Source organism: Alligator mississippiensis, chromosome 2, assembly GCF_030867095.1.
Source record: "Alligator mississippiensis isolate rAllMis1 chromosome 2, rAllMis1, whole genome shotgun sequence".
Lineage (NCBI taxonomy): Eukaryota > Metazoa > Chordata > Crocodylia > Alligatoridae > Alligator > Alligator mississippiensis.
Window position 1 is genome coordinate 178,810,346 of NC_081825.1, and position 27,390 is coordinate 178,837,735.

The 27,390-nt window shown below is 44.7% G+C and overlaps 1 protein-coding gene across 1 annotated transcript; it reads right to left on the minus strand.

Annotated features, from left to right (window-relative positions):
• LOC102564163 (acyl-CoA (8-3)-desaturase) lies at positions 1–27,390 on the minus strand. The gene is made up of 12 exons (XM_006274891.4): positions 27,064–27,390; positions 17,710–17,820; positions 17,068–17,265; positions 13,067–13,168; positions 12,712–12,840; positions 8,266–8,323; positions 7,653–7,729; positions 7,076–7,173; positions 6,564–6,660; positions 5,693–5,772; positions 5,374–5,499; positions 1–629 (listed from the first exon to the last, which is right to left on the minus strand). Exons 1-12 carry the CDS (start codon positions 27,289–27,291, stop codon positions 578–580), a joined length of 1,356 nt encoding a protein of 451 aa, XP_006274953.1. The 5' UTR covers positions 27,292–27,390; the 3' UTR covers positions 1–577.

Below are 27,390 nucleotides of genomic sequence, written 5' to 3' on the forward strand. Positions count from 1 at the left end.
GTGATTAAATAACAGATTTTTATCTGCTCACAGTGATTTCACTTCTCTAGCCACCTCAAATAGAGATCATCCATTTGTTTCCATGTTTATTTTTCAACAATTAAATGTAGCCCCTGAAATATCTTTCTCCCCACCTTATTTTCTCCTTATTTTCTGCAGTTAGCTTTCCCCTGCACTATTTCCATTGCTTATCAAATCAGAAAGACTGAAGGTTTCTTCAAAAAATTACACATAAGGAAAGAGATGAGCTGATCTCATTCCCACATTCACAGTAACATCTCAGCAGAGAGAGACTGCTCTTCTCATTCCTAAAATGCCTTTTCGTCCAGGTTCAGTCCAAATGTTCCAGAAGTTCATCCAGTTCCAGAGCTTCAAAAGCAGCAAATGGAGAAACACATTCAGAATAAGACAAAATATATTTAAACCCTCTAGTCAAACTAAAATTAGGCTTATCCAAGTCCCCAGCCCATTAATCAAGGCACATCTATCTCTCAGTCCATTATGCTCTCCAACAGTCTGTTCAGGGTCTTTGTAGCAGCAACATAGTAAAATGATTCCCTGTGAAGAGCTGTAGCTCTTATCCATGCAGATAGGCCTCAAGCCAGAGTTCCCCATAATCCTTCAGGGAGCTGCAGGAACAGAGAAAGAAAGAGTCCAATTAGAGAGAAGTAGGGCTGGGGGTGCTGTCCATAGGTCATCTAGTCCAACTCTCTGCCTAAGTTAGGATCATCCTTACCTAAACTATCCCATACAAAGCCATAACCTAAACTTTTGGGGAAAACTACCTTCAGCCCAGACACAACACAAGACATAGCACCTTAACCTGCCTCATGTAGAGCAGGGGAACCATGGCAGCCATCATCCTACTTCTATAAAAGTCGTTAATATATGATCAAGTGACCCCAGGTGGAGGCCACACGTTTAACTTCAGAGGAAGGCAACCCCGCTACAGGTCATACCAGTCAGACCATAAGATAAAATTCCTTCCTGATAAATATGGCAATTGGTTTGAGCATGGAGAACAAAGATGGCATTAATTTTAGAAGGTGGCAATCTGCTTAGTGATCTCAATGGAAAATGTGGGGAGAGAGATGGCAAACTAGCTTTATGAAAGAAGCACTCCTAGAAAGGGAGGCGGGGTAAGAGAAGGATTGAGAACCAGAAGCAAAGACACCTCAGAGTTGGAAAAATGAGAAACAGAGGATGGAGTGGAAAGAAAAAACGGGGTTTAAGGGACAGAAAGGAGAAAGAACTTCTTTGGGGATCGGTCATAGTTTCCCTGAAAAAATGAATGTCAAAATACTGAGCCAAGGGGTGGGTTGAAGGAGTTGATTGCAACAACAGACTGAAGACAGACTCAGATATGAAGAGTCACCAGGTAGACAGAGGGGCAGTAAAGCTGCTCAGTTAGCCAAAAGAAAAAGAAATAGAAGGCATAGTTGGGATAAGGTGGGGAATGAGAGTAGAGCAGTGATTCTCAACCAGGATGATGGGGCTCCCCAGGGTACCTCAAGATCCTTTGCTGGGTACCTCAAGATGTGAGGGGATAAGCAAGTTACATGGAGATAAGCAGCTAAGTGCAGGCTCAGGCTTGTCGCTGCCTGGACAGTAATCCACCAGTACTGCCAAGCCCCTCTGCAAGGAGGTTAGCATTGTAATGTATAAATTAGTTTTGAAACTGGGTGCCTCAAGTCCAATTAGGGGTGCCTCCAGTTCAAAAAGGTTGAGGACCACTGGAGCAGAAGGACACAAATGGTTTATTTCTGTCTGAATAATAGTGGGAGGGCCCCTTCCAGTGTTCTCCATCCAGCTCTGGCCATCTGGTGGCTAACAGAAGTGAAATAAAAACAAAAAAGCACTTTACTTTCAGCTCAGCGTATCCCCACACCAAGCACAGCACATGCGCAGAAGAGACATCATGTCAGTTTGATCCAGCTTGCCCAACATATGTATAGAACATGTGCTTCAGAAGAGCTTTGTGGCACTTTTATCTAATAGCTGACATATGTGGAGGGAGAAAATCTTATTGGGGGGGATGAGCACAGCCCCCCAGCAGGTAAATCTGTCATGGGGAAGTGGCATGGGGGGGCAGATCAAGGCCCCCGCAGTGAGGGAGAGAGTGGGGCAGGAGGAGGGGCAAGGACAGGGCCTGGGGTGAATGGGGCCCTGGGACTGGGGCCAGTCATGGGATGCTCGGAGCCTGGGCAGTTTGTCCAGGGGCACAGGGAGCCTCCTGCTGCTGTGTACATCCTGGCAGAGGCCTGGGAGGCACATTCCCCCCAGATTTATGCACAACGCAGAAGCGGGCTGCCACTGCAAGATGGGCTCTGTGCCCCACTGCCACTGCCTCGGGAGTGGGTCGACACCCTGTGCCTGCAGCCACTGGGCGAGCAGGGGACACAGCAAACTCAGCGCGCAGCAGGCACGTAGCATCGTGCTGCTCCCGGGGCAGCGGCAGTGGGACACAGAGCCCAGCCCATGGTGACAGCCCGCCTCTGCCCCACACATAAATCCAAGGGGCATATGCCCCCCAGGCCCCCAGTGTGCGCACTGCAGTGGGAGCCTCCCCGCAGCCCTGGATAAGCTGCCCAGGCTCTGAGCATCCCATGACCTGCCCCAGCCCCAGCCCTGGGGCCCCAGTCACCCCAGCCCCTGCCCCCACATGTCCCTTCCCTATGACAACTCACCTGCTGTGGTGGGCAGTGCTCTACACACAGCTGGTTTGCTGTGGCTGCATGCCTGTATCTGTATGTGTCCCTCCCCCCCTGCTGCAGCCGCCCAGAGCCAGAAGATGGGCAGCCCTGCGGCCCTACGCATTGCTACCTCTGCCCCCTGTTTGGGGGGGTAAGGCCCATTAGCCCTGGTCTTCTGCTGCCTGTGATAGTTGATTGAATCGGCTATTAGATAAAAGTACCAAAAAGTCCTGCTGAAGCATGCAATCTATACAGATATTGGGCAAGCCAGATCAAACTGATGTGATGCCTCTTCCGGTAAAGCGCTGTTTTTGGTTTTTTTCACATCTGTCAGAGGCCACTAATATAGGAATGATTCTCTGATACAAGACATGGGCCCTCAACCTCTTGGCCATCATTTGTTTAACTTTAATACTGGAGCTACTAGAAGTAGTGAAACTAAGCATGTGACTGCCTGAAGAACTGTGGTCTTGCTTAAAGTCAAGGTAGTGTTGAAAGTATCAGAAACCATTAGCAAGCAAGTTTCAAATGATTAAACTGATCATTTTAATACTTTTAACTATACCTGGTTGAAATGGAACTAGCAAAAACAGATTTTCTTGGAAGGAGGACCTGATTTCAAATAGTATTGAAGTTGTAGCCAAGATGGTCTAGGAAATATGCCTTTCATTTATTTCAAATACACATTTTTTGTGAAGCATCCTGGAAACTAATGGGTTTTTTTTGTTTTTGGAGGATGTGAGTGCTTGTTTCTATGGTTTGGTTTGGTTTGGTTTTTTCCCAGGAAAACCAAATAAAAAATATATATTCTCTTTTCAATTTGACAGTTTCATGGCACTATTAATTTAATTCTCTTAGGGCATCTTTACAGGTGCTCCTGGGCTGAGGGAGGAGGGTGTTTAATTAAAGCAGCTCCGAGAGCAATTCAGGTGGTCATTATACTAAGATAAGGGCAGCCTCCTGCACTATATATATCTATTAACATCAAGGCATGGCAGATGAGAACAAGGCAGACTGCCCTTAGAGTGGAGTATTTGAAAAAATGTGTGGAGTACCCCATGACAGTATTCAGTTCCTTTTGCTGTTCTACTCTTTGCTTTCTGTCCATGTTTGCCCTTTACCTCTGGAAACTGTATTTAATGTCTCAGGGTTTTGATATGTATGCAGTATACTTCTTATTTTATTGTAGTAGTCCCAGTTTTGATGAATCAAATATAGTCATAGGTTCTAGGTTATTTTTCCAATTGACCATACTCTGTTTTTCAAATTCTTTTCTTATTAATATATATCATTCTTATATAATCCCAAAATTAAAAATATCCATGAAATTTATTTAAATAAAAATGAAAGATCAGTTAATTAAACAAATCATTAAGAGTATGTCCTACTTATTTTCCATACTTTTTAATGTTGCTTTCTTCCCCCTACCAGTTTTAATTTCATTTAAAAGTTTGGTTTAAAATACAGAAAGTCTTGGTCAATTGCAGGAAACCCACGCTTTAAAAAGAAACTAATAACAGATAAGCATATTTTCTTCTTTTTTCCCTTGGGGATGTTAGCTCTTAATCTTCCCTTTTTCCTTTTGTATCTTCTTAGAGGTGTAGTTTTGAATTAATTATATTTTATCTAGAGACTGCATTATTTCTCCCACCAATAACCTAAATCCTTGATGAATGTTGTCAGGTTACTAAACCTGCAAAGGGTTCATAGACAGCCTAAAGCCTAAAGAGAAAATGTACAAAAAACCCTAAGTGTCCTTGGAACTATAGTCCCACAGATTTTTTTTTTTTCAATAACACATTGGCTCATAAGTGCTTAGGGCACTCTTGAAATTGTGACTTTGGCACTAACATCATTTAGGCACTCTTGACAAAGTTACACAAAGGCTTTAATATTAAAATAGACAATGAACATATATAGAGGGACAGCTGAAATCCATGTTTTTAAAATGCGTTTGGTTTTATATGAATGTTGAGCTGATATGTCTGTTTCAGCACCTCACCATCCATTAGCATGACCTTTTACTAACTTGTTGTGTGTGATCTCAGTGGGCACATCTACACAAGACACTTAATGTGCAGTAGCCTAATAACACTGCACAGTAGCGTGTCACAGCACAAACAGCACTAATATGCTGCTGCGCAGTATTATTGGGCTTCTGCACAGTAGTGTCACTGAAAAGGTGACTGTCAGCACAACTGTGCAGTAACTATAGTTACTGAGCATTTAGTTAGTACTTCATTAAGCAAGTACTAAATTAAGTGTTCAATAACTACTGTGCATTAATGAATGTGTAGATGCACCCAGTATGTACCAAGACAATTCCAGAAAGGGCACCTTTTATACCAAGTTATTTACACAGGCTTCACCATATAGGATATGAGAGGGGGATGAGATTCCTTTTCCTTTCCTTATAGAGCAGGCAGCCATTTCAGGCATTTACTAATATTTGGAGAATTTGGAAGGGATTGATAAGAAGAGAAGAGTTTGAGTATGTGACACAAGGTGAAAAGGTCCATGACATAGTCACTAATGTCCTGAGCACCTGAATCCCACCTACATCTTATATGGTTATGCTGATCTGTCTGTCTCTCTAATCAACTCCCAAGCTTCTCTTCTACTGCAGCCCATGCCAACCTGTGTACTACTATGCAAAACTATTCTTTTACTTGATACATACCGTAAAATGTCTACAAAGGCAGTGAGTAAACACTTGGATTTGTACTCAATGCCATGCTTGGCACAGAGGGATTCTACCAAGGGGGCCACCTTCCAGTAGTTGTGTCGAGGCATTGTGGGGAAAAGGCTGTGGAAGAAAGAGAGACATGTCTACTAAGATTTTGCTACCCCTGACTCAATATCCCAAAAGAATTCCTCCCACTTCATGGTACCAAACTGATTTGTTTTCTTTATGGTTTTGGCCTCTCATGGACACTGAAGGATCTTACACTTAGGTATCTTCTGATTATTCCCACTCCTGTCCCCCTACCCATACTCACTGGTGTTCGATTTGGAAGTTCAGGTGTCCAGTGAACCAGTCATTGAACCAGGATTGGTCCACATTGCATGTTGCCTGGAGCTGGACAGGAAAACATTTTTTTTTAAATGCACATTCTGCTTATTTTTCTGAATTGAAGAATAACTGAACATCAGCCTTACAACTGTATTTTGCTGTAGCTTGAAATGGCTACCTGACATTGAGAATCATAGCCATCATTGTTCTGAACAGGGGAGCAAGGTCTATGTGAAAATAGCATGTTGCAATATGAGATGATTATTGCCCATATTGCTCCTCCACAGATCTGTCTCTTATACTCCCTAAAGAGGTTCTCCTCCTACCTCCCAAATGGATGGAGAAAAGAGATGCAAACTGAGGAATCACACAAGTTTTTTTCTGGACTCTCTTGCCTTTATAGCAAAAGCACAAACAACTTGTTGTGGGAAAGGCTTGACTACACAGATTTTTTATTTTGGTAGTATAACTATAGATATTTGAAAAAAGAGAAATTTAAAGTTGTATGATCCCCTTGGTGGATTCTATACAAAGATAAAATAGTCATGTGTTTAAATGGTTCCATTAAAACTGGATCTATTCGCTACTCCTCATCCAAGACAAGGAGAGGAACTAAATCCTAGCATAAGAAGCTACATTATGTATTAATTAAGGAAAACAGTTGAGGAAATTTGTCCAAAGGTTTTATCACTGAAAAATATCCTATTTTCAAACTTGTTCTTTCAAGGAATTGCTGCTACTAGCATGTAAACTTGGATGCTCTTTATGATTTTCAGTCTGTATCGCAACATGAGGTTATGACTATTGGAATACGCAAGTGCAGTCCAAATAATTCCCAGGAGTGGAGAAGATATTACCTGTGTAGATACCCAGTCATCATTTTTATCATAAGCGATGTTCATTGGGATGTGGTTCATTTGTGAAACCCAGACAAACCAGTGGCTCTCTAGGTACCTGGGTAGGCAAATATACATACACACAAAGTCATCACCTTCAATCCATTCCAAAATGTTCATTAAGAGATTCACTTTGCTGCATGCCAATACCATTGATTATTCTAGTAGATCCTAAAGATCAAATAGGTAAAAGTCTGATAAAGTGTCTGTCCATCCAAACTCACAGGAGGGTTTAGACTGACTATATAAAACAATACTTTGTAGTGCAGTATTTTCTCTTTTTGATCAGTACTGCATTTTTATTAGAGGCCCTCACTGATTCCCAGCTCATTTTTTCTTGACTATGGTTGACTTAAATCATCAATGTGTATTAATAGTTATATATAATTATTTTTTCCCAGGCTAAATCTGGCAATACTGATAAGAGGCATGGACTAGACAATCAGCTAAGATAATTCTAGGTACATTGTTACCTGGCCAACCAGTAGTATACCATAGTACTCTGAAATCCCATTAAAGGTGTGTACATGAGGCAAATTCGGATGTTAAAGGTGACAATCAAGAACAGTTCCTGCCAAGCAGAAGGAAAGAAGGCCTCATTCACTGGGCAGTTTATAGCAGTGCATACCCATTCTTCTTTCTACACCAGGCAGTGTGGCACATTTTTTTCCCCTGCGATGCTTCTTGCATGTAACCTGTAGCTCTACTCCATCTTTCTGTACCAACATGAATTTGACCCCCAGAAAATTCTCCCATAGTCCCAACTTTTTCCCCTGCATCAGCAAGAGGCAAGCCCCAACATTCAGGCCTATAAATGCATGTCTATCTGTACATTCAGCAACCTTCATATCTCATTTTTCCTTTGCCTAGGGAGACCTATTAATGGAAGAGGTTGGGAATGTAAAAGCTGTTTTCTCCTGGCTCTTTGGAAACAGAGCCAACTAGCTGGAACAAAGTCCCCAGAAATACCTTGCATATCCATCAGTGACAGATCTAGTTTTTGGGAGGACACTGTGACTACATTTTGCACACTATAGTTTAAATACTTACAAGCCACTTTTTCCGCTTGCTTGTAAAGTGGATTACAGTGAGCTGGAAGAAGGGAATTAGTACAAGTGGAGCCAAAACTGAAAGAAATAACAAGAACAGGAAGATTATAACAACCTCACAAGTTTATACATCCCATAGAACTAGAAGAAAGGATGGTTTCATACTGCTTAGGGATTTACAGAATAGCACAGGGACAAGAGTAATTTCATCCATATCTCTTTTTCTTTCATCTTTTTTCTTCCTTTCTATCCTTCTTCCTATCTCAACCTCCTTCTTTACTCTTTCCTTTAACCATTCTTCATTCTCTTTACCTCCCTCCCCTATATAAATAAGTAAATAAATATGAATATATATATTAAAAATACATTATATATATATATATATATAATATTCACTCTTTCTATCACGATATACCTCATTTTTACCTGGTAAAACCCAGCTGGCAATGCTGACCCCCTGCAAGCTTTCTTAAACTTAATGATCACAGCCCAGTAGGCTGCAACACTGAAACATCCTTTGTCTGGCCCATGAAAGGTATAACCTTAGGGATGGAAAGCTGTAGTCATTTCTGAGAAAAGGCCCCATGGCACTGCAGGAAGCTGGAGACACTCACAGCTGAAGTACTTGTGCTGATGGTTGTAAGGCATGAATTTCTTCTTTTTCTTTCCCAGCTACAAAATGAGAGGAGGAGTAACAACTGTTATTGTTTGTGAGTAACTTTGAACTCTTTATATTGAGGAGATTCTGAAGAACCTGGAAGGAAATACATGTGGAAAACTATTTCCTATGTGTACCTAAATGGCAGCTTCCTAGCTGCATAAGAGGCATTTTTGGCACTTTCAGGTAACAACTGTACTTTCCTTGAAAGGTGATAGCATAGGTGTAAATTAATAGACTGAACATGCAAAGCTGGCTATGCACTCACTAGACAAATGCATGGCAACATTTCAATTCCCATTCTGGATGTGTACCTATATATAAAAGTTAAAAACATGCAGCTGGCTAGAAACCTCTGACCATCATGCATTAGACTCCTCAGAACAGCATTCCTAAATCCTAGCTTTAGTAGCTGAGTGGTTAGAGCACTGACCCAGAAAACAAGCAACCCCAATTCTAAGCCCCTTGCCCAGAGTGGGTGTGAACCTACAGTATTCCAACTACCACAAAACAGCACGGACACACTCCAGCACTCTTAGTGAAGCTGGCCTCCTAAGCAGCAAAGATGCAAATATGCAGGACTGAGTCACTTAGCCTCAAAAGGAACAACAAACTTTAGCTAATGCTTGACTCATGGCATGGTACTTAAAGCACTGTGCTAGGAAGTCAGAAAGAGACCAATTGAAACCCACTGCTGAAGGAGGGTACCTAAAGCCAAGGTCACCAGTTTCCTAAGCAGTGTACTAACCACTCAAAAAGTCCATCTAAAACAAACAAGGATTCTGCACACCCCATCATTTTTCTGGGACTCAGGCACAGGGGTGTGTGCATGCACATGTGCACACATGCATGCACACACACCCCCCCACCACTGAATGCATGCCTGACCAGTAAAGTATATAGCCTTATGGTACATGTTCTATCTATGCACACAGGCTTATGCAGCCACCATATACAGCATGGGCTAAATAAAACCACTGAGCAGATGACTAGAAAACATCCAGATGGATGGACAAAGGGAAATAGAATTTTGCCCTAAGAGGCTACCATTTTAATCAAGTACTGAAAAGCCCAGCTGGCATATATATGTGCAAATAAATTTGACAGCAGAGAGTAGGTAAGACCCCATTAAGAACAACAATCTTTTTATTTCTTAGTAATTCTGTTGAAGGAAGATATGTCAAAGTATGATCAACACTGTTTGCAAATATAGTCTTTGTATTTCTTGAGACAGCTCTCCCAGCCACATGGAGATCTGGTCCCAACCTGAACTCCACATGGTTGGGACGCAGCAGTCCCAGCTGCCGGACAGCTCTCCTGGCTACATGGGGATCAGGACATGTCTCAGTCCCCATGTAGCGCAGAGACAGCTTCCCACACATTGGGGCTTAGCCAGGCAGCAGAGGGGCCCCTGCTGCCTGGGCTCACAGGGAGCAAATTTCTCCCAGTCAGTGTCTACATATCTGCTACTATGCAGGAGCTAATGCACCATTAATCTAGCACCTGTATTTCTTGGTACCAAACTGTAATTTGCTGTGCAGTAAGTCCTGCACACATGTAGACACTGATGCTTTATGGTGCATTACATTAATCTAATGGTCAGTAAAGTGTCTTGTGTAGATGTACCCACAGTGTTGCAAATGAAATAAGAGGCAGGCTTCGTTTGTTTGAGTTCATGCCTCTCATATAAAAATTAAAGCACGTAGCATATAGCTTGTGTGATGCAGATGGCATAAATCTTATGTTTGTGTTATCTGTGGGGCATACTATGTGGTCTGCACTGCTCTTCTAAGTAGACGCTGCTAGGATAAAGAAGGCAGGGGAGACACTCTGGCCCTAGTATTAAATAAATGGGCTGATATGAGACCATAAAACCTGCCTTCAAGGTCATTTTTCTTCACCACCAATCCATGAGCCTGTTGTGCTTTTATGAGATTAAAGGGTTTGTGCTTAAGAAAATTATTTGCTAAGAAAGATTGGGTTTCCAGCTTACCTGCTGTACTGTTCCTGTAGAGTTAAAGCAAGAAACCACTTGCACACTTTTGAGAAACTATGAGGAAATGTGTCCAAGCAGCCAGGGATGAAGTGACAACTTGTAGAGTATTAGACCCTACACTGCAGTAATACAAATCCTACTGCTCAAGGAAGGATCCAATTCATGGGCTTTGTTACCTCGCAGCTCTGTGTTCTTGGGGAACCCTGGCACAGTATGCTGCTTGTCTGACTCAAAGGACTCACCCCCTCCCCACCTCTGTCTGAACAAGTACTGATTAGAGGAAGGACTTACAAAAGACAATGAAGATTTAGTGGGAGATGCACCTAAACCCCTACAGACAAGGGTGATAGGAGTGAAGCAACTCCCCTGGCCTCATTTATATGGGAGATTGACAGGAAAGCACCTTCATTACCATTCAGGATGGAGAATAGAGATTCAAAGTCAAGGACCGCACTGACCTCTGGGACCAGAGAAGCAGGGGAGCACTGCATGATGAGGGATCTCTGCTCCAAATAATAATCAAGCCATGTCTGCATAGACCCAGCTCAGCATTTATCAGACCAATTCTAGTAATGACTCCTTTATTGGTATCCAAAACACTGAATCTGCCTGTCTGTACAGGAGGCCCTCGCCATCTGCAGGGGATACATTCTTGTAGCCCCCACGAATGGCAAAATCCACGAATCAGGCACTGTGTTCATGAACGCCATCTGCGTTCATGAACGCAGTGCCCCCAGCAGCTGGGGGGGGGGCACGGCTGCTCTAGCAACAGCAGGAGCGCAGCAGCAGGAGCCTGGCAGCGGCAAGTGTGGAGCTCCCAAGGAGCTCCTTTATGTGTATTTAGGTTGCAGGTTCGGCATTCGCGAATATTTGAAACCGCAAATGCCAAACCTGCGAATAGCGAGGGTTTCCTGTTGTGAGCTCCCTCAGAGTAATGCCACCCATAGCCAGGAGTGATCAGTTCCTATTATCCAGCATATGATGTTTACCCATAAACAAACCTAGTGTTCTCCCTTGAGTCAGTGTTAGTTCTCTACAAAAACCCCTACCCAAGCTTAAGTTTCTGTCCTGGTGCTTGGATCCAAAAGCCGCACCATTTCCACTCCTTTTCTGCCTGGAATCCCTCCACTGGCCATGCTGAGGGCTCTACCTGTCTGCAAGCTCCAAGAAACACCTGGGAACCTTAACTGGTTCAAGCTTTGCTGAGTAGTGTGACCCCAGCTCTTTTTCTCCCTCTCTCTTTGACTCCAGGAACCTGACTTTTGCTTTCTGACTCCAGGCACAGTTTTCTAAACCTGACTTTTGCTGATCACACTTGAGCTAGACTTCCTCAAATACCTAATTGAAACTATGTAATAGTGTAACTGTTTTATTTGTTGCTCTTATATGGCTGTTACTACTGGTATCATCTTAAGTTCATATACCTGGCAATAAATTACTTTTAAGGTCAAGCTGGTTGCTATACTCTCTCTCTGAACCCCACTTACTCTTCCTTCCCCTTGACCTCCCCATTTGCTCTGCAACAACACTTCTTTTACCTAAGCCAAAGATCCCTGTAATGCCCAAAATTACAGTGGGGTCTGCTCATCAAGGGGGTTACTACTAGGACCATTGTGACAAGAGATTGGGAAGTGCTGGGTTTTGAGGAGCATGAGGGTATCAGCTGAAAGTGCTGATCGGACCCAGCCTGCTCAGATGTACTCTGTTAGCTTGTGTGTATGTGTGTCTAACTGCATTTATTATTGTCCAGCTGAAATAAGGGATGAACTGAGTTCAAGGCACATGAGGGTATCAGCCTGCCAGTGCTGAATACCCCGGCCTGACTCTGATGCATTCTGTTAACCTGTGTGCTTGTGTCTGACTGCATTTTATTGTTGCCCTGGTGAACTGAGTTCAAGGCACATGAGAGTGTTAGCCTGTCAATGCTGAATAACCCAGCCTGGCTCAGGCATGCCCTGTTAATCTGTGTGTGTATGTATGTATATGTGTTTGACTGATCCGGTGGTTGGAGGAACCCAGACCCATTGAACCTGACTCCTGCAAGATAGCTCCACTGGGGGTGAGGACTTGTAGAAGGGAGAGATATAGCTCCATATAGAAACACAGGTAACACAAGCAGCACATTTATAGAATTACAGCCACCCAAGAAAAGTACTCCTCATAAATGAGCACACCCCAAAGTGATGGGCAAATCTGGTAACAGCTTCCCCTGGAAATGTGCATGAGGGACTCTGATCTCAAAGAATAAACTTTCACTGCTAAGTGTTTCAAACAGATTGATATCTGCCAGGAGAGGAGAACCAAGCTAAATAGTGAATCTCCATCCAACAGCTTCATGGCTTAAAACCCTTTTACTAATAGATTTTTCTGAATAGACTAAGTTTTCCCAAACTTCCACCAACTCACCTCCACAGAGAGTGTCTTGCCCAAGGAAAAAAAGAAAGGATGCATGTTGAGATCAGGGTCCTTGCAGAAGCAGTTGGGCTTGGCATGATGTTGGTTGTGCAGGTGATTCCACCAGCTGGCTGGTGCTCCCTGAAGGAAGATCAAAACCAGAGGATTCAAAGCACATTGCTATTAAGAATTACTTTAATCACTTGGCCATTTATCTATTCATCCAAGAAACATGCAACACATTCCCTTTTCTGTTGCATTTAGAATGAAGATTCTTACAAAAGATGGTGCCTAAATTTATGGGTATGCTCCATATACCAAACAATCCTGGTCAGCTCCAGGAATCATTCGTAGGATCAACACTTACCTTCACAACACCCATTAGAAATATATGAAGCAAACGGTTCCATTTTGTCTCCCTGAAGACTGAAAAGTGCCCCAAATCATGTTGGAACCAAGACACCTGGATCTGGAAGAAAAAATAATCACTGAGGAACAGCTTTAGCAATACTGTATGGAAACCCATAAAGGAACCCCTCTGTTACTGTTCTGTCAGTGCAGTTCCATCCCATTTTGGAAAAACAAGGACAGGGGCAGATCCTGGGAGTAGGAAGCTATGGGCACACTGTGAGGATGGTGTGTGGTAAGGGAAAGTGGAGGGAAGTACAGTTACAGCTGTGTCTTGCCCCATGATCAGGGGCTGTGAGGGACAGAGAGAACTGTTTGGGAGGGATTCTGAGGGGACAGGGTTCCTGGGGAATGAGGGGCCAGTTAGGGGTCATGGCACCAAGGAGTTTTTGGGAAGTGCTGTGGGCTAAAAGGGTATAGGGTGAGGAGGGGCTGGGGCATTAGGAGGGTAGGGAAGGTGAGGGGCAGAAGGGATGTGGGGCTGAGGGGGTGTGTGAACTGTGAGGCTGAAATGAGGTGTGAGTAGGGGGCTGGGAGCAAGAGGAATTGTGGGTGAGGAAGGTCCAGGGGTGTGAGAGATCACAGTGAGGTCTGGGTGCTCAGAAGGGCAGGGGAGGGCTAAGTGGGGCAATGTAAGAGAGATGGTGAGGGATCAAGGGGGTTGGGTTGTGGTGGGGAAGGGATGTGTCTGTGCATGGTGTATTCAGTTCGTGAAGGAAGTGATGGCACAGGGTAGGACTCAATGGGGCATGAGGGGAATGAAGGTATCTGATGGAGCTTGAGGCACAATGGATGGGGCTGAGCATAGAGGATATGTGAAGTGATGGAGTGGAGCCAAGAGGCATTTTAGGTGGCACAAAGAATGTATGAAGGGCAGTGAGGTACAATTTGGGGCCATGGTGGAGTGCCTGGGGGATCCAGGTGTTGGGGCACAGGCAGTCGTTTTCTCTGTGACCAGGTTGGGGGTAACAGACGCACTCCTCTGGCACAAGGTGCCTGCCCACCCTGGGGCTGGCAGTAAGTCCCACCCAACTTCCACCAGACATAGTTATATTTGTGTTTGCATGGCTCTAAAACAGAATAATTTAGCCCTAGGCCTGTAGCACATTAGTAAAGTTTCTTTTCAATTGGGAAAAAATACACATTGTGTAATATGATGATGTACCGCAACACCTGCACCCCACTTTTCAAAATCCTAGGTCCACCCATTGACAAAAAATAACCTTTATACTACAGATGCACTGATACATTGGTCCATGTCATATCAGCACTGATAAAAGGAAAACCTATATTATCGGCAATCAGCTTTTCTTGGCTGATATGGCTGATAATGTTGCTGATAAATGCCATGTGCATGCACACAGCCACAGAATATACTTGGCCAGGAATGCAGCCTGGCAACATGGAAAGTAGTGTCTGACCAGTAAGTCCATTGGAGGTAAAGGACGGGGCAAGGGAAGGGGCATGGGGGGGACAGATCGAGGCCCCCATGGTGAGGGAGGGAGGCTGGGGCTGGGGCAGGAGCAGAGGCAGGTGCTGCCCAGCCAGGGCAGGGAACAGGACAGAGCCGTGGTTCATCTGGGGGCACAGGGGCAGGGAGCTGGAGGGCAGCTCCAGCCTCTGCATGCACCCCCGGGGGAGGTATGGGGGTATGTGTGCTCCCCAGATCTGTGCACAGGGCAAGAGCAGGCTGCTCACTGTGTGCTTCGGGACACGGCTGCACCAGGCTCTTCCCAGAGGTGGGGCTGGGCCTTGGCTGCAGTCAGGGTGGGCGGGGCAGGGCAGATGGTTGCAGCACTAGGAAGGGGAGCTACAGGAGAGCTATGGCAAATTTTGGGGTGGCTATAGCCTACCCCATAACCCCCCCCCCAGCACCACTGCCACCCACCCAAGTACAGCCCTGGTCCAGCCCCACCATCCCACAGTGGCCAGCCCTCATGCCGCACACAGATCTGGGGGGTATGTGCCCCCCATGCCTGCCCCAGGGGTGCGTGCAGTGGCTGGAGCTGCCCCTTCCTTTGTGCCCTGCCCCAACAAGCCATAGCTCCCTCCAATGGCCCCTCCCATCTGGGCAGCATCTGCCCCTGCCCCACTTCCTCCTTCATTGTGGATGCCTCGATCTTCCCCCTACACCCCTTCTCTCCCCCATGCCCCTTCCCCCTCACAGACTTACAAGCCATATGCTGCTCTCCAACCTGCCAGGCTGCACATGTGCAATCAGATCAGTATCAGCCAATATGGCTGGTCAACAATTGGCCATCAGTATCAGCCCAAAAAAATCTTTATCAGTACCCTCCTACTCTATATCTGCCTTAAGGACCCTACTTTCATTCTGAGATAGATAGATAGATAGATAGATAGATAGATAGATAGATAGATAGATAGATAGATAGATAGATAGATAGATAGATAGATAGATAGATAGATAGAACTTATTCTCAAACTGCAGCAATGCAAAACAGGCAGTTAGTTGCATTTCTAAAACTCAGAAGTGTGCTATTCCTTCTGCATATTAGTAATTCCAAAGGGAGCAGCTGGAGAGCAGAGGAAAATGCAGGTCTTTTAGTAATAACCAGGGATCCTGGTTTTCCATTTAACCCACAGAAAAAGAGAGAAAACCATGGATTTCCCCTTTTTATTAGAGAAAACGTGAATTTCTCCTTTTAGCAGAGAAACCTGCAGATTCTCTGCTTTTCCAAATAGCTCTGCAGGCTGGTTGAGCTCCAGCCTGCAAGAGCTGTTTGCAAGCAGGGCAGGAACCCCCCCCCCCCCCGCTCTGCCAGGAGGAGGAGGGGGAGGGGGAATGGTGGGGCCTGAGGTGCTCAGTCAGCCACAGCTCCACTCAGCTCAGCTTCACTCTTCGCTTCTGGAGCCTGAGGTAAGTGGGGCTTGCAGGGGGCTGGGGGCCCCTCTGGCAGGGCTGGGAGGTTGCAGGTCATGGCTGGGGGGCACTGGCAGGGCTGTGGGGAGACAGGAGCTGGCCCTGCCACCACCCAGGCAGGCAGCAGCAGTGGGGGATCTGGCTCCATGCTGTTTCTACTGCAGCTGCCTGCTGGAGCTGCAAACTTGGGTCCCTGGCCCCATAGGTCTGGCAGCTGAGGGCCCCCTGCAGCAGGACAGGGGTTGTGGGTGGGGGCAAGAGGCACAAGTAGGGTGGGCAGCTTTTGTAGGGACAGTGAGGGGCACCAGCAGGGCTCGGGGGGCTGCAGGGGACTTTTAATTTAAATAATGGATTTGGGGGGGTTTATCAGAGAATTTGTGATTTTTATAAGAGAAAACCAGGATCTTTGGTAATAACAAGTCCTGATCTCCAGTAAATTCATTGTTCCTATAGCAATAGATAGAAGTCTTGGCTTAAGAATATGTGTTGATCTTCAGAAATAAGAAGTCAGAGAAGGACAGCCCCAATTCTGATACAACAAGACAGGAAGCAGGAAGGTGTCTGGTGGACTGGAGTGAGGGTGGACTTGGGCTGCCAGCACCAGCTCTGCTTCCTCAAAAACATATTTCACATTCAACTTATGAAACAGATTCACTTCATGCAGCACTTCATGCCATCTAGCCCTTCAGGTCCCCACTGAAGCCTGAATGGAAGACTGAGATCCAAGCTCTCTACACTCAGCATTTCTGCACTCCTTCCCAGAATCAGGGGCTGTGAAAAGAAGGCTAGGACATCCATCAGTCATATAGTGTTCCCTACCTTTCATCAGGCAGGAAAATATGACCACAGAGAAAATGAGTTCTTCAAACTCCCCTTCCAAATACTTCTAATACATTGCTTTATATGCCCACTTAACCAGTGTTAACAGAAACCCAATGACATAGGTACCTGATTGCTACCAGAAAGGTTATAGGGTTTAAACGGAAGAAACTACAGGTGGGGGTGGCTGGAACAAAACTATCTAATGCATGACAAAGAACAAAATAACCTGAGCTGTTTTGCTGGGTCGGGTAGTTTACCTGTGCAGTAGTGAACAGTGCTAAACCAACAAGGAAAGGCACTAAGGATGAACCAAAGTACCACACAGTGAGCCAGGAAGCAGCATCCAATACCAGGATGTGCAGGAAAATCAGGAAGAAAAAGAAGTGTTTAGGCTGCAGGAGTCCCATCCTCTCAACAGTGGCACGCAGCTCACGGAAGTCCTCTACCAGCAGTTTCTGTGGAGACACAAAACATTACTGCATTATCTGTGCAGGAGAGCAATCTCTGGAGTTATGAAACAGCCTCCAGAGCAAGAGGAGACACTTTGCTATCCCTTCCCTGAATAGGCATTTCTGTGGCAAAGGGGAAATACAATAATTGACAGCCTTTGCTATATGCAGTAACTGTTTGATCCTGGAGAATATGACAGTGAGGGGTTCTGAGTGGGGTCCCAGTGACACGGGGTGGACCCTGTGACATGCCCACAACTCCAGGGGAGGTCTCTTTGAACCCAAGATCTATGCATGCATTACCTCCCAGGGTGGGCTTCTCAACCCTCCTATCTGTGATGCAATGCTGGACACACAGTTTGCTGAATCTTGCCACCAGTCCATTTCATATTTCATTTTCCCACATAGGAGTCCTCATCCCATCCCACATCTGGTTCTCCAGGTACTCACATTTTTACCGGGCTCAGAGGTAGGTTGATCTGGTGCCAACTCCCCGATCAGCAGTGGTTTCAAATATTTTTTCACCAGCGCCTTATCATTGTGGAAAGCAACAAAGGCATCCTGAGAAAGACAGAAGGGCCTGGTATGAGAAAGAGAAGACGTAGACCTGCTCTTTGTGGCCCTTTATTATTGGGTGTCATCTGCTTTATTACACAGAAAGACTCTCCTCAAGGATACTAAGAGATCCTCAACTTGAACAAGACAATGAAGAAGGCACAGATCATAATAACTGAGGCAGAAGATGATCATCAACCAAGAATCTCCATTGCAATTTGGATTGTAGAGACTTCTTTCTGACGTCAATACCATTGCTCTACAGTGGGCGTTCTTCACTGGAGTTTTTGAGGAGCATGTGGTGGTCGAATTTTCCTCTGTCCCCATGTACTGATGCTGTGTACCCAAAGCAAAGAAGTAAAAGTTCCCACGACAATCTGCAAATGCTCAGGGGATGGTAGTCCATTCAGACTATCAGGGATTCACTGTTATACATCACAACTTCCTGGCTAGAATTGCTGCTACTCTTATTGGCCACTTTGAAAATAAAGTTATTACTGGTATAACATAGCTGCATGCATAGCAAGACAAGTTTCATTTATGTGTTTCTCTCTGTTGTCAAATACACTCCAAGATCTTGCTCCTGATATTCTGATCCATGTTCAGGGCCAGCCTTAGCAATGTGAAAGATGTGTTCCACCCTTTGCCTGCTCCCACAGGAGATAAAAATAACCATAAAGGGGTTACTTCTGATAACCAAACAGTAACTCATACTTTGAACTCGCTTTCCTCCTGGCCTTCCCCCTCTCTTTCTCCCTGAAGTCTGTCACATTCACCCTGATCTCTGGGGCAGGACTATTACTACTTTTTCTAATCACCATGAAAAATCCACTTAAGGTATAATATAACCACACCCTTAGCAAGACAATTTTCAGTGAACACATCCCAATGGGGACTCCCTATCCATGGCAGAAAACAGAATCTAGGGGTGAGGTCCTGATGTTCCAATCCCTGTTCATGACTGGCCCTCATGATGTGAGGGACATGTTCTTCTCTTTGTCTGTTCCTTCAACAGATATGAATAATCACAGAGCTAGTCCTTCTTACAACCAGAGACAAACTCAATAGCAAGTTTTCCTCTAGCAGTTATTCCAAACCCATGTCCAACCATTATTTCTCCACCTGTAAAACACAGAAACAGACAAACAGAGAAGCCTGCAATCCAATGGAGACATAACTTCTAAGACTAGGAATGTGGAAAGAAAGACACGTCATCACTATTCTGCTTTACACCCTGTATTGGGTGAACAGATGACAGGGATATATTGACAGGTCACCTAATTCTTATTGCACACCTCTGGGGGTAGTGCAGTCACCTGGGAGTCTGGGATTGTAGCCCTTTCCCTTCTTCCCCAAAAGGGATCTGAGCCTGGGTGCCTCTGAATTCCTAATGTAGGATCCCAACCACCAGGCCATAGATCAGCTACTTGCTAGTGCTTTCTCCAGTGCTCCTTCTGAAGCTGAGTCATTAATATAGCCACTGAAAAAAATGAATGGAAAGTAACACAGGGGTAAGTTTCTTCCTTACTGGAAGTAAGCACCTTGCTAGAACCTGGAACTACTTTCCTTCGGTCCAGCACTTACATTGCTGACCTACACACCTGTTGGCTTATACATTTTATCCAGGCCCCACAAATCTTGCACAAATCTTCTATTCATGGCTGTCCAGGGGAACAGCTTTGAAAAAAAACACTGGAAAAGGGATTGGAATATGGCTGTGGTACAGTGCATAGCTTGCTGTATGGAAAACCAGAGAAATGTAATCGCTTAACTCCTCAGGATTGGGGGGGGGGGGGGGGGGGGGGTGAACACAGGACCTCCAGCTTCCCAAATGAATACTTTAGCCACGTAGCTATTTGAAGGAGAAGAGTCTCTCCTGTTTTGTTTCCAGGGAATATGCCAAGTCTGAGTACATATGTAATCTTCCATGCATACTGGGTTAAGTGACCAGGGTACAATCCCAAACTGTACATAAATGGCATTTTTGGCCCCTAGACAACCATGTAGATGACGAATTCTGGACAATTGGGCAGATAGTAAAGAAAATAATGTCTCCCTGAGTGTCTTTTCTTTGGGAACTGGATTAAGCCCTTAAACCATCAATTCTCTCCCAGGGTGTCATGGCCTTTAGATCCTTTCATGTGTGTCAAGGGGTGCCATGCAATATTCCTATTGTTAGGTGTGTGTACATGATTAATAAATAAACCTGGGGATTTCAAATAGGAATCCATAATGTCAAAACCTTCAGATCTGTCATAGTCTATCTGAATTCCTTGTAACCAAAGAATTGCTCTATTCTTTTTCTGTTGTCAAGAAATGAATGAAAAGTAAAAGCTGGCATTTTCCAAGGAATGCCTCAAGTCTAATGAGGGGTGCCTCAAGTTGAACGAGGGGTGCTTTGAGTTTAAAAAGTATAAGAACTGCTGCCTTAAAGCATAGCTGCTAGGGAGCAAGAACCTTGTTTTTTAACCTGCCTGTATAATACTCAGTACACCTACTTGACTATATTATAATGCTGTTGCTGCAGGGCTACCAGAATGAAGGTCTTTCTCACCTATTCTTAGAAATCTAATCACTGTAATTACCATATTTATTAGCATACCCCACACCACTAAATAAGACACACACCTTGTTTTGGGAAGACAGAAGGAAGACAAACAATTTCCAGAGCCTTCCTTGGCAGGGTACCAGCTCAGGTAGAGTTGAACCCTGGAGCAGGGGCTGTCCTATCATTAGTGTCACTCCCTCTTTTTCTGCTACTTTGTCAACAACAAGTGCCAATTTAGCACTGGCTGTGAAAGGGATAAACCTGTAGGTATCAGCTCTGCAGCAGGGGAGAGGTAATGGTGCTGATGATGAGACCACCCTTACTCCAGGCAACCGGAGGGTTCTGACCTAGGTGAGTCAGCGCTGAGCCTTGCCTCATGTCATCGTGTCAGCATTCCCCTGCCTCCATTCAGGTGCAGAAATCAGTTTCCTCACTTGAGGCATGCACTCCAATTTGGGCTGCTAATTGTCAGGGAAAGAGTGCATATGGTATGCAAAACAATACAGTAAATTCAGGTCAGCGATTTGCTTAGGACATTGTACATAGGTGTTGCATTTGCTCAGATTAAATTTTCTTAGTTTGGAGCTGGTAGGCAAGTAGCTTTTTCCAACCTTGTTGAGCTATACTGGGTGCATCTACACAAGACATTTACTTCAGATCTGACTAATTAGCTCTGAAGTAAAATATTACTATCTACACGTGCAACCCTATAGGGTCACAGTAGACTAATAAATGCCACCACAAAGATGTCCAGCTAAACACAAGTGGCACCCTACGGCAGTCTCATTTCACTCACCACAGCGCATATGTAGATAGTAACAAGGCTGGCTGGGGCATCAGTGTGCTTCAGTGCAGGGACTGCCTGCCAGCTAGCCCTACACTGGAGCACCCTCATGCCCCAGCCAGCCCCTCGGCAGTACATTGAGCCAAGTCAGAGCAGCCCTGGGCTGGCAAGCTGCTTGGGAGACTGCTGCAGAGCAGCCCCAGTCCCTGCCAACCCAGGTCTGCTCCAACTGGGCTCCATGTGCAGCAGGGTGGGGCTGGTGGGGCATGAGGGTGCAGCCCCCATGCTGAAACACCCACATCTCTCAGCATGCCCAGGAGCAAAAAACTCCAGAACAATAAGCTCTGTAGTTTATTCATGTGCATTAACTGCATATGTAGATGCACCCAGTATCCCCAAATTCATCCCAATCTTTACTGAAATGACTCTGGTCAATATCTAGGTTGCTTTTTCTTGCTAGAACTGTACTTTCTGTCTGTCTGGTTTTTACACTCCTCCACCTCCAGTTCATCCCAAATTCCTTCCCCATTCAGTTTCTTTATTTCTTTCACCCCCTTTCAGTGTGTGCCTTTAGTATTCCATTTTATTTTGCACAACCCTCGGTGCCTTTCTTTTTTTCCACATTGTATTGTACTAGTTCAAGCTTCAAGATTATTCCCTTTCAGGCAATATTTTTCACAGGTTTTAAGGTAAGAAGAAACCCTTACAATCTCCTAGTTTCATCACTTTCATTCCAGCAATTCCTGCACCTACTTGTAATTGCTGGCTCAGCTTAAGCCAATCTTTTGGAGATCCACTCAGTATTAATCTGCACAGGATTCAAATTATGGGGGAGCTGAGCCCCCCCATAAGAGACAAAAGCCTCCCCCATAAGAGACGAAAGCCCATCCCATAAGAAACTAAGCAGGTCAGGTAGCAGCGGCAGTGGTGGCGGTGGCTCCTTCCGGCACCTGCCCTCACACTGCAGACCGCCCCCACCAAGAGTTGGAGTGTAATTCAAACCCTGGATATACAGATCTCAAAAGACCAAGAACCCACAAAAAACCCTTTTAAATTAATTCACTTAGTAATTACCCTCACTGGTAAAATTTGTACCTATTACCAGTCTGAATTTATTTAACTTCAGCTTCTCTTGACTGAATCATTTAAAGCCTTAAGAGCCCTCATTCAGCAGAAAAATTCTCTACAGGTTAGCACTTGCACATTGTGACCAAGACACACCTCAGTCTTCTTCTAGTTCAATTAATTAACTTGGACTTCTTAGTTTTGTACTATGAGGAAGGCTTCTTAGGTGGCAAGCTGTCTTTCTCTGAACATCTCCAATTTATTCCATTCCCTTATTCTGTGCTCACTTCTTAGAACATGTGTTTTACGTATAAAAATACCCATCTCTTTCAAACTCGGAAATCAAAGACTTGAACAAGACAGTGAAAAGTCACAATTCACACATGCTATAGCACAACTAAAAGAGGGCAACTGGGGCACCGGCCCCGGGCATCAACTTGGTTGGGCAGGCTGCTGACCTGGCCACCACTGCTGGCAGCCCAGCTGCAGCTGCTTCCCCATGCACTGCCACCACTCTGGGTCCAGTTATTCCTCTGCACAAATGAACCTTTGCAGAGTGTTTTAAAAGCTCATCTCAAACAAGCCTTTCCAGGTCACCAGAGGGAGCAAGACTGCCACAGAACTAGCCCTGTACCCTCCCAGAGTGCCACTTTGATCCCCTTCCCTTGTCCAGTCTTCTGTTTTGCATTCTGCTCTTAGCCCTGTGCTCCCTGCCTGATCTGCTTTGCTTCTCTCTCTGCCACTTTGCTTTCTGTTCCTTCCCTGCTTTACTGCATGCTGCACATGAAGGCTGCTTATGCCATTTGTGGTACCCATGCCTCCTATAGTCACTGCCCCTTCAAAACCAGCCTCATAAAGCTTTCTTAATGCCACTCACTCTAATGAGGCTTTGCCTGCTTTTAGAACATATTGACTCTTCAAAGGATTCTTAGCAACAAACTTTTCTGGAAGCAATTCTAGCAGCTAGTTACTAATATGCATGTTATTTCTCATCCAGAATGAAACAATACACTTTCTGCTCACGTTTATGCTGTAACCTGGGCAGTTTTGAGAAAAGAATATAGCAATGTCTATGTTTTTATTGAAGGCAAAGGGAAGAGAGTGAGTACTCAAGTAGTAAGAAATACCACCACTATTTAGGCCAGTCATTTCACTGCCGATTCTGAACCCAGTATTGCCAACCCCACCAGGTCAAAAATCATGAGACAAATTCTTGAAAATCAGGAGATTTGGAATGTAAATCATGAGCTATTATTTTTGAAGTGTGTGTGGTGGAGGGGCGGGGGAGCGTTATTTCTGAAGGTGTGGGGGCTGTGGGTGTGTGTGCAGGCTTTGGAGCCTGGCAGGGGGGGGCACCCGCACACCCTGGCAGGATGCGGGGTACTGTGGGTCAGGAGTGAGGGGCAGCAGCAGGGCTGGGGGAGCTGTGGCTTTGGAGTTAGGGGCAGACACATGCATACACACACACACACAGACACACGCACACAGACAGCTGCCTGAAGCTCTGTTGCATGACTCCCCCTGTCCCCAGAGCCCCATTCACCCCAGCCCTTGCTTCACTCCCTCCCTCACCCTGGCGACCTTGATCTGTCCCCCCTCCCCCTTCCCTCTCCCACTCCCACTGCCCCTTCCCCTCCATAGACTTACCAGCTTGGCCCTCTCTACACATGCTGAAAGAAAAAAAATCATAAAATCATGAGATCATGAGTCAGAGTTAATCTGACTTGGAAATCAGGAGTCTCATGATTTTTTTCATGAGAGTTGGCATTACTGTGAACCTGACAGTCTTGAGTAGATTAGAACACCAATTAGAAAATTCATGCTGGGACCACAGGCAGTGAATGATACTCTCTAAAGTATCTTGCATTTTATTTCATTCCCAGGGTACAGCCTGGATTCAGAGCAAAAAGACCTTGCTCCACCTCAGTTCCTTCTAAGGGGCAATATCAAAATATATTTAGCTGTGTACCTGTGATAACACAGGGTTATTCACCTCCAGTCCTCAGCACTCACAAAACTGTGCAAATGACCACCCTTCCCTCCACTGAAACAGGTGCATTGTAGGTGGAGTTGGCATTCTTTTGGAGAAATTCAGTTTCCTAATGCTGCCAGTTCAAATGTCACCAGACCATAACAATTTCTGAGGTTCAATGGGGTATCTTTATTATTTTGTCTGAACTGCAATGATGTACTCTACAAACACAGATTTACTGGGTTTTGTTCTTATCAGACAATAAAAAGCTGGAACAAATAGTGCATCTGTTTTTGTCATGTCTCAAGGCATCACTATCTAATCACTGCATCATACTATGTAGAAACGAAATTCAGTATTAACAACTGAAGGACTGGGAATGGCAAGGGGGAAACATCTATCTGAACCTACTGAAATGAGACAGTAAAAGGAAATGGTTGCCTACTCCACTTCAGACTGAAAGATGAACATTTATGGTGCAGACAGACATCCCACTTTAACCATTTCAAGAGTGTCACTGCCTGGGAACCAATTCACAATTGTCCCTGGGCAGAAGCATTGGTATGGGTTCTAAGCACTGGGTCCTGGAGCACTGCAGTGTGGGATGCCTGGAGGAATGATGAGACAGTAGGCAAAAATGCCCTGTGTCTGCACATAACATTAAATTGGTTCAAGGGGGACCAGGTTAACATAGCACTCCATTTTTCCAGTGTGCTTTTGAAATGTTCCAGGAAGTTTAAAACAGCCTAAAGTGCCCTACTCATCTAGGGTCCCAGGGGTTTCAAGTTGTATTTAAAATGTTTTAAGTGTTAGGAATGTCCATACCCTCAGGCAAAAAACAGAGGACTGATTTCCCCAAGGAAAAACTTTTTTATTCTGGGATTTTACAGACATACAAATGTATTCTGTCACCCTTAGGACCTGTGAAGAACCTGTGACTTACCAAAATAACACCTTTTCCCCCAGGACATTTGGGGCTTATTAGAGTTAATTCCTAGCCAAGCTGCATGTGTAAACAGCTGTACTAATGTATGTCAAAACTGGGGAAATTCAGCTGTGAGATAAACCTAATGAATCTAAGCAAGCAGAAATGCAGAACATAGTCTTCGCTGCAGCACAACCAAAAACTAAGTCGCTCCCAGATTTTAGAGCAAAGTAAAAATAGAGAGGCTTTGGGGAGCTACAGGCAGGCAAAGAGAAATGGGAGGGGTTGACTAATGGAAAACCCTGACACACAAAACAGTTTCTTGCCTGTTGGAAGATTTTAAGGCAATCCATATGCTTTTCTTCTGCTCTTCTCACACAGACACAACTCATAATATCCCCCTACAACCAGTTGTTGTTTCTTCTTTACTTTTCTGTGGGACCCTTGTTACTTCCACCCTCTCCCCCAAGTCATTGACCTAAGGTGACAGGGAAAATATCATATGTTCCTCAGACTTAAGTATAAACAGGACTACGGAGATTTTTACTCCCCACAGAAGCCTGGGAACTGATGTGCTAATCTTCATGAAATAAAAGATGAAAAAACATTCTTCATTTCATTACAGTAGGTTAGAGCCAACTACTAGGAAGTGACCATGGCACCAGCTAGGGGTTCATTGTTGAGTACTAAGCAAAAGAGACAGGTTTGTGTTGCTATTGTAGAAGAAAAAGCAACAGTACATAGTAAAGTTTCAGATATAGATTAGGTGATAGTAGACAGGAGACAATTCAATTAAAGATTAAACTGAAGTTGAAAATAAGGGTAAGGGGATGTAGGTCTCATAAGGACCTTAAAGGTGAAGTTCGGAGTGATTCATTTCTAGGCACTGCATGGTTTCCCTGTTGGAAAAGTTGTCCCACTTCCTTATAAACTTTACAAGTTTCATAGAAATGTATAAGATCCCTATAAGCTTGATTCTAAACACATCATAATTTTGTTTTGTTCTCAAGCACTATGTGAGGTGGGAAGTACTATCCACATTTCACTGATGGATAACTAAAGCCCAGAGAGTCTACGAGATTTGCTGAGGGTCACAGAAAATTTCTGTGTCAAGGCAGAAATTAAATCTGGTTTTTCCAGTTCTCAAGCTAATGCTCTAGTGCTGACTACATTTCTAGGGTGAATACACATGACTACAACAGCAACTCTAGCATTCTGCAAATAAACTGTACACTTTGCTTAAGCTTTCTTGTGGAAGTACTATCTACATTTTACCAATGGATATCTGAGGCACAGAGAAGCTATGAGATTTGCTGAGGGTCACAGAAAATACCTGTCAGGGCAGGGAATTAAATCTGGCTCTTTCAGCTCTCAAGATAATGCTGTAATACAGACTGCATTTCTAGGGTGAATACATGTGACTACAACAGCAAATATAACATTCTGCAAATAAGCTGTGAGCTTTTCTCAAGCTTTTCTCTGAACATCCGTGTAAGGTCATTCACAGAAAATAAGCTCCAAAGATACCGGAAGAAATTCCCAGCAAATTTATTTTAAATATGGAGAATTCTTCGTGGTTATCTGCTGTTCCTCAGCTCATTCCTCCTTCATGTTCCCAGCCTTCCCCTTCATGCATGCCTTTGAAATGTCTCTGCCTCTGGCATTTCTCCAGCTTTGCCCCCTGGTTCAAAATAATGCCTCTGCCTTCATAATCTGTCCTAGGATCTTGTGTCTTCCCTAGGTCTTTTATCCTAAATAATAACTTGCACTACCTCTCTGGATGTTGACTTCTCCGCTGTTCTCCTCTTTTGTTAACTATGTCACTGTGTCAGGCAACCAAGCATACTGCCAAATACCTCAGATACCCTCCCACAGGTCTCATCATGCCATCCTGCTCTGTATTGTGGGTGATAAGACACCATCAAGTTGTGCTGCTCCCCATTTGCGAGTCTTACCGTAGCATCTTGCCCTGCATAATGGCTGATTACCCGCTTGCCTCCAGGGTGCACCAGGCAGAACTTGCTGATATCATAGACTTTCCTGTCAATTACCAGCCACCGGTCCTTCCCTGAGGTCCCATGGCCCCGGCCAGTACGGACTGCAATCTCATCCCAAGTAAAAAGTTGGGGAAAATCTGGAATAGGCTCTGATATAATTATTGAGGGGCCAGAATGTGGTGGCATCTTCACTGCTGGCTACACTCTTCACACTCACATGTCCTGTTCCCAGATCTGCTGTCACACTGCCCAGATGCAAACTGGACCAGTTCTCTCATTACCTGA

Excerpts from the sequence above, each read along its gene's own strand:
- LOC102564163 (XM_006274891.4), bottom strand. The coding sequence starts at position 27,291 with ATGCCACCACATTCTGGCCCCTCAATAATTATATCAGAGCCTATTCCA. Across the intron at positions 17,821-27,063 it reads ATGCAGGGCAAGATGCTACG|GATGCCTTTGTTGCTTTCCA; the intron begins GTAAGACTCGCA and ends TGTCTTTCTCAG. Across the intron at positions 7,174-7,652 it reads GCAAGCGGAAAAAGTGGCTT|GAACTGTTCTTGATTGTCAC; the intron begins GTAAGTATTTAA and ends TCTGCTTGGCAG.